This window comes from Orycteropus afer, unplaced genomic scaffold, assembly GCF_000298275.1.
Source record: "Orycteropus afer afer isolate SDZICR_OR568_19922 unplaced genomic scaffold, OryAfe1.0 scaffold00119, whole genome shotgun sequence".
Taxonomy (NCBI): domain Eukaryota; kingdom Metazoa; phylum Chordata; class Mammalia; order Tubulidentata; family Orycteropodidae; genus Orycteropus; species Orycteropus afer.
In genome coordinates this window covers 7659119-7667213 of record NW_006921706.1, presented here as the reverse complement: position 1 = coordinate 7667213, position 8095 = coordinate 7659119, and the positions used below count along the sequence as shown (strand labels likewise).

The 8095-nt window shown below is 36.6% G+C and overlaps 1 protein-coding gene across 1 annotated transcript in view; it reads left to right on the top strand.

The window, feature by feature from the left end:
• GLCCI1 (glucocorticoid induced 1) overlaps positions 1–8095 on the top strand; it is a 164257-nt gene that overhangs the window by 378 nt on the left and 155784 nt on the right. The window contains exon 2 of the mRNA XM_007944091.1: positions 4–85. Within this exon, the coding sequence (XP_007942282.1) occupies positions 4–85 (82 nt within the window). The remainder of the gene's footprint in view (positions 1–3; positions 86–8095) is intronic.

Here is an 8095-nt window from a genome sequence, read left to right as displayed (position 1 = left end):
AAGGGCCGCCCAAGGCGGTCCCCTGAGAGCCGCCGGAGGAGCAGCTCACCTGAGAGACGGAGCCCCGGCTCGCCTGTATGCAGAGGTAGCGAGCCCAACCCTCCCGTTCTCTCGGGCTGCGTCTCCCCGACGGTGCCCTCCGTGGAAACTTCAGCCTCTCCGGGCTTCTCTTTGCTAGTGCATTATCGAAGGTGTGAAAGTGGCTTTGGGAATCTCACCCCCTACGGTCGCTGCGGGGCTTGGCTGAGCGAACCGAAAACTGCAACACTTATTTGACCCTTATGCCGTCCCTCAGATTTTATCTCCCATCATTCGCCTGCACCGAAAGGGTTTTCAGTTTTAATAGATGATTAGCTCGCTCGCGAGTATGCTGTTTGTAGTTGGAAAAGGAGGAGCTGGGCGAAACACTTAAACATGTACACAAACTCTCTAGCAGCTGGTAAGGTGGTGGTTGTAATCTCTGCAGCCTCTTTGTGCTTTGTACAAAGTTCCTAACGTGCCTGTAACTCCGGGATGATGTTTTCCTTTTCTTTTTTGGGGGGATATGGTCATTTTTTGGAGATGTGATGTAAAACTGCTGCTTGTGCACAGAGGACAATTTTGAATGTGCAATTGAAATGTGTAGTTTTTTTTTTTTTAAAGTCTGTCTTCTCTGTGTGCATCATATGCATCAAAGCAATACTGTATTGGAAGCGGTTTATGCCCAATTTATGCTAAATTTCTGAAGACTTTTTTGTGCACTGTGCTCACTTTTTCCTTCCACTTTTAAGTCCACTTAACAGTTCAGTTGAACTGTTCAAGAAGCTTAAGTTTCTTTTTTGTTAGGTGTCAAAGGTAATGGTGAGCTGGTGGATTCTGTGAGCTTCTTGTAATGTTTTCTGGTTTGGATTGGTGTATGTCTAGGGACATAGTGAATAACCTAGTTGAGTCCTAGGGGAGAAAAGGAAGATTAGCCAAAACAGAGACGTAAAGCTCATAAGGGAGAGTGGAGTATTTAATGTCATTAGATAACCAGCCTACAGCTACAGATGCTGCCGCGGCTGCCGCTGCATTGTGGAGGGAACAGATCATACTGACTGGAAAAAATCTCGGGCTGGAAGAGAGACACTGTCTGAATAATGTTTATGTGGTATGTGGATTTTTTTTTAAATGGAGTTTTCTTGATGATGGTCTTAGACTTGGAGAAAGTGATTGTCTGTTATGACAGATTGCAGTTTTGATGTTTTTGTTGTAATATTTCAGACCTGTAATTAGTATGTTGCTAAGGCACTTGTTTTCAGACCACTTGATGGTGAATCAGGGTAGGATGTAGTGTAGTGGGATGTGTACAGGAGCACCAAGAAATACATCCTGTAATCTGTATGCACCAGGAGGAATTTGCTCCTCTACTCCTCCCCCAGGTCAAGCCAGCTGCTGCAGAAACTGACATCCTCCAGCAAATCCTGAATGAATGAATGAAAACAACGTGATCGCCCTAATAATGACCACAACTAAACACACATCTTTGGCTGTACTTTATAGAAAAGGCCACCATTTTCTAACAGATTAATGCCATATGCAACTCCCTTGCACATTTTCTGGAGCTCTATTAAATGAGAGTTAACAAAGGAAAAGAAGGCAGCTGTTACATAAATTTCTGAGTGATTTAACTTCAACAGTGCATAAATTGAGTTTCCGAGTTTTATTTTAGGGACTAATATAAGAGTGATAAAATAAGCAATGCAGATTGTGTACACAGGGTTTTGTGGGCAGTGTAAGAGTAGTTTCAGCAATTAACAGCAACAGTAATGGCCATCTAGTACCTCTTCGCCTTTTGTTGATAAAACACAAACATCTACACATTATAGTGTAAGTTGTTTTTTGCATCTTTCAAAAAAGCCTAATTGTTCAGGAATTGCATGCTCCATCATCAAGTAGTTTTAATGAAATTTGTGCTCAGGCTAAAGCTGTCCTCTTTGTTGTAGCATGGCACATCCGACTTTAATACAATTTTAATGCAATCATGATGAAAACACTTTTCTGAGTCTGGTTGTGCAGCAGACAGATTTGCATCATCAGAGAGCTTGTACTGGGAATGGAAGGGCTTTCTGTGCTAGAGGTATTTTTCTTCCTTTGTAAGGCCAGGTGGTTTTGTCAGTTTCTTACACAGAGGTGATTTTGAATGTAGGTTCTTGTGCCCCCCAGTTCCCTGTTATATTATCCCAATCCTACTCTGCCATCCCATCTTGCCTTCCTCAACCAACCCAAATTAAAACTGTTCAACTAATCTATTCTGTCTGCTTAGCCATTTCAAATCCATAGTATGAATAGTTGATTTAATTTTTTAAGCCATTATATACTCAGTTTCTTTTGAATTCTGCAAGGTTCTGACTTCAGTGGATTTTAGCCTCCACAGGTCAAGGCTCCTGCCGCCGCGGCTGCTGCTGCAGACACTGACATCACTATACTGCATGAATGAAAAACAACAACGTGCTCCATTTCTTCCTCTGCCCTCCACCTCCTTCCTTTTCTGCACACTCCAGAATGTGTGTGTGTGTGTGTGTGCATGTGTATGTGTTTAAGATGGTAGTGTTTTACTGTATTTGAAACTAAAATTTTTTAAAATGTTAAGTAGGTGATAGCTCAAGGGATATGTATTTAGTGTAGAGGCATATTGTTTACAAAAAGCTCCAAGTGCTGTGGGCATTTGGACTAGAGGTGACATAACTGAGCAATCAATATTTTATGCATTTTATCTTGTGTAGTGGGTATGGAGGAAAATAATAGAAGCTTTAAACAGTTTTCTTAGTAATTGTTTTCCCAAGAAAAAATTATGAAACAACATAATTTGTAAACACACGGGATCATTATTAACTCCTTCCAAAACATTTTTAATATGCATATTTATAAGATTAAGGCTAGAGTAACAGAAAATTGATACTCAGATTATTTTACAAGTATGAAATGATGACTTTGTGATTTTTATTTTTGTTTGTGATAATGCTTACTAAAAGCTGTAATTTGTAAATAGGAGAAGTAAATTTTAGTATTATCTTGATACCAATTTACAAAACTCAGAGAAAGATCATAATTTCCTTTATTTATGTAGCATAGTTTTAGGCAACTCAGATGAATATCACAATAGAAGATGTGTGAATCTTCAGATGCCTTCCTCTTTCTGTATTAAGACGTGGAGTTTTACAGATTGAAACTGTTTCATTCATACTCGTGGATGATCTTTTTGTTTGTTTTTTTCTTTTGTATTTTTCAAACTTCAAGGTTGGTTATTTATATTCAATTTAATACTTCTGTCATTAGCAAAGTGTGACCCTCCCCCTTGTTTGATTCTGAAGGGTCTTGAAGTGGTGAATGACAAGCAGCTGAATGCATCATCAGGCTCCCTGTGATGTGTTTGTAATAGATGTAAAATCATAAAGTATTATGCAAATAATTATTTTTTTGTAATGGTAATACATAAGGTCTACCTTTGGGATAAATAGAACAACTCAATTGAGAATACAGCAGGATATTAGTGATAGAATAATGATCTTTAAGTTAAAATAATTAGTAACAGAAGAAAATAAAGTTGCTGCTTTCTGGAACCTCATAGAGCAAAACCTGTGGATTTAAAAACAGCAAACACAATTCTGCGGTGCAAGATAGTAGGTAGCTAATGCGATGCCTCTTGCGGCTTTTTGTAAAGATTGAGCAAGTTCTAAGCTATGTTTTTTTAAAAAAAAGTAGCATTAGAGTACTCTGGATGGAGAATATTGCTTATTTTTTAATATATCAAGTCTAGTAACCAAAACATGAAGAGTTTGTAATTTATATAGCTCTTGCTATTAAAAATAGCATGCGTTGGTTTTTTATTAAACCTATCACATTTATTTAAACCTAATATTTTAACAGATTTCTAATTCTGGAGTGAAATTTGATTAGGATTTGTAATGAGTATCTTGAGATCGTCATTGTTACATTCATAAAGAAGTTATGATTCTGTCCTGAAATAAAATACAGAGCCAGCTAGCATATAATGTTGAATACTATATGCAATGTGTGTGTAAATCAGTTGGTTTGCTTTCAGTTTGTAGTTGGAATTATCTTTTCATTAGTTAAAATTTCCCTTTTTTGAGTCATTTTTATGCTTGTGCTGTTTGTGGAATGCAAAAACGTTTAATGACTTTTCTCTCTTAAGTATATTCATTCTCTTCTTACAAAGTTAATTTCTCAGACTGATATTCTTGTAAATTAAAGTCACACCCTTGAAATCATTTTTCTTAGTATGCTTAGAGGAACTTATTTCAAATTTTTCCTATATTAGAGTGAAAAACATGTAAAGCTCTAGCTTTTTCTTTAAGATGACAGGTTCCAAATACTGATTTTTCATAAAAGTGTTTAACCTTTTAAGAACTACACTACCTACTGCCATCGAGTTGATTCTGACTCTTAGTGACCCTAAAGGACAGAGTAGTACCGCCCCATAAGTGTTCCAAGGCCGTAAATCTTTAAAGAAGCAGACTGCCTCATCTTTCTCCTGCGGAGCAGGTAGTGGGTTCGAACTGCTGACCTTTTGGTTAGCAGCCAAGTGCCTTAACCACTGTACCACCAGAGCGCCCTGAAAAGACGCTGAATGTCAGTAATTTTCATTGTTTATGTATCTGATATTTCGCACCAGTTATCTCATGATGCATAGAATTTCTAGATCAATAAGTGAATAGCAAACTAGGTAAGTAAATTTAGATAAATTACTTAATCTTAAACTATACTGTCTTTTGTTTAAATATTATATTCCTCTCAAATAAGTATTACTCTAAGCAGATGGAATATTGAATACCTAAAATGTATAAAGAGTCCGTGGGTGGTGTAAACAGTTAACATGGTCAGATGCTAACTGATGAGTCTACCTGTAGGTGCCTTGAAAGAAAGACCTGGTGACATACTTTTGAAAAGTCAGCCTTTGAAAATCCTATGGAGCATAGTTCTCCTGTGACACATGGGGCTGCCATGAGTCAGAATTGACTGAGTGGCGACTGGTTTCTAATATAAAAGCATCTTGGTCAGTTTTTTACTATGTAAAGTTTTGTGTTTACGTGTTGAACTGATAACCATTTCATTAATTATAGTCCATTTTATAAAAAGACATTTCTTTCACAAGAGTGTACTTTCCTGCACAATTTTAAAGCAATTAAAATTTATATATTGGGGAAATGATGAAGGGTAATAGCAACTTTGTGGTTTTTTAATTTTATTTGTGATAATGTAGACTAAATGCAAATGAAAACCAAAAGAGTAACCGGGCACTATGGCGGTGAGTAACAATGGAATTAAATGACAGTGTTCAAAAATGATTGGTAGGAGAATGTATTTCCTAAGTCTGATATTTAAAAATTTTCTAAATGCCTGTTCTATTAATACTTTCCCATGTAGCTAATAATCTGTCAAGGGGTAAATACTAATAACTTTCTCCAGATCTTAAAATTCCCATTCACCACCATGATAGGCTTTTTCATAACACCTGTCCTAAGTCTGTGCCTGGAACTGTCTTTTGTCTTCAATATATAATTTTGTTCTGTTATTAAATGTCAAAGAAGTCAAATCTCTGATGCTGTTTTTGTGCTATACAGCCAACCAAAACCGAACACACTGCCATCAAGTCAGACCCAACTCGTAGCAACCCCTCCTTGGGTTTCCAAGGCGGTATCACTGCAGAAGTAGATTGCCCAGCCTTCCTTCTGAGGAGTGTCTGGTGGGTTTGAACCTCCAGACTTCTGGTTAGCAGTCTAATGCACTGTTTAATTATTTTAACATGAAGTTGAGCTTTTATCTAACTTATCTCTAACTAGCTTTTGCCAAAAGTAAGATGGAGAAAAGAGAGAACATGACTACTCATCTATTTGGAAGTCTAGGGAACTGATAGAAGTTCCAGAAGCCGTCTTTATTCCCTTCTCCTTATCTGGATGTCTGGAAGTGACCAATACTCTACCCATTGTACAGCTGATTCTAAAAGAACACAATTTTTGCTTATTTGTAAAACAAACTATAATGGATAGCAGGAATTCTGAAAAATCTAAGCATTTTTACTTATGTTATGAACAAATGGTAGAAAAATACTTTTTCATTGTTAGAGTAGGAACAAATGTAGCGGGTATCTCTAAGTAGAGTTGTTTATATAGAGTGAATGTTACTGAAGCCAAATGCTAAGAGGAGTCAAATTCATGAATACCTCTCTCACTTCCGTTATATCATCCTGTGTCTCTAATTGTTGTAGGTAGGGAGGAAGAAAACCTATTTTGAGTGTTGACTGTGTACCAGGCAATGTATACTTTCATTCAGCAGGTAAGTGAGTTTGGAAAGCAGATTTTCTGACTGCAGATGCGTTGTTTCCACAAGACTATCCTGTTGCTCCTAACTCAAAAAGATTCTGATGAGCAGCTGTGATTTCTGAGCTATAGGAATAACAAAGGCATGAGTTTTCTGTTGTTTCATAGCACTATTATGCTGTACCAGGGTATGTTCTGACATTTTCAGAATGTTTAAGAATGTGAGTACTAAGATGGAGAATGTAACTGAAACAGAATATGCATAGATTGGCCATTTTTTCCCATTCGTTTCTTACATAAGAAAGTGTATATGTGTATACGTGAGTGTGTACATGCATGTGGGTAAATGAGTGTTTGCTTAAGAGAAAGAAAGATAAATCTTTGTCCCTGAGGGTTCAGGGATACGAACTTAAGTGTTCAACTTGATTGTGTCTGGCCCTTTTTAACATCTACAATCTGTGCTGTCCTTGAATTACATTTTAGTGAGAGGAAGTGTTTTTCTCCTTCTTCCTGCCTTTATGAATGTTCTACAAACTGTATAAAGTTAGTTGTATGTAACAGTCAAGTGATTAGTGCTTCAGAAATCACTAAGCAGAGACTCTGGTCTCAAGTGATTTTCTCAGTAACCAGTCCCAATGCTATGTTGGTTTAGCTCTTTCAAGAGCCAACAATTAGCTCTCTGTAATTTGTGGGTTTCAAGTCTTTATGCAAGTACCTTATTGAAGTGCCATCTTGGTACGTCTTAGTAATGTCACACCAAAAATAATGGTGAGTTAAATAGACTAGTGAAACTCATTGTTGTGTGGCAAGATCATTGTCTAGAATTGTCTGTCAAATTAATAGAACAGTTAAGAAATCCACTAAGTGTCTGAGTATGTTTCATAAGAAAAAGGTAAAAACTTTACAACTTGCTGCCTAGTGTTATTGTAAGTGAAATAGGAGCTCTGGTGGCATAGTGCCTAAGGCATTTGACTGCTAATCAGAAGGGTAGTGGTTCAAACCACCAGCCGCTCCTTGGAAGGAATGTTGGGCAATCTACTTCCATAGTGATATGGCCTTGGAAACCCAAGGAGGGGTTGTGTGAGTCGGATTCGACTCCAAGGCAGTGCGTTGTGTACTGATAGTAATAGAACCTGATTTATCAGGTATGGCTACAGGGAGAACTTTTGTGAGTTGTCCATATAGCTTATTTTAACTTTACATTACTAAAAATTAACTTTTAGATGAAATATTTGCTAAAATTATTTAGTAAAATTACTTTGCTTTCTTAAGCATAACATTCAAGACATAAGTGAACTTTTTGTGACTTAATAAACTTTATTCTTACTATAATACCTAATATAATGACTATTATAGGTATTGACTATACAATTGAAAGAGTTTTAAATGATAACTAAAGTTGCCCTATAACTGATTCCATAAATTTGTTTTTATGATTATTTGTCTTTTTCCTGATGAAGATGGAATGAAACGTGTGGCTGTATTATTCCTTGATAGAATAACCTAACTCTTTTCTCTGGAATTAATTGTCAAATCCAGGGCTAAATTAATTATTTTGTAAGTGATTCCATAGAAGTTTTTAGAGACCAAAAGGTATAGTGGAAAATAATAGATTCAGAGTCAAGAGACTTGACATCTATTTAGTTTTAACATTTCACTTATAAAAAGCCACTAACTCTTGGTATCTTAATCTCTTTATATATAAAATGAGGAAATTGGGATCTTTCAGATTTTGGTTACGTGAGGAAAAAATCTGTTGAAAGGAAAGATTTTTAATTATTAGACAAGATGATTCT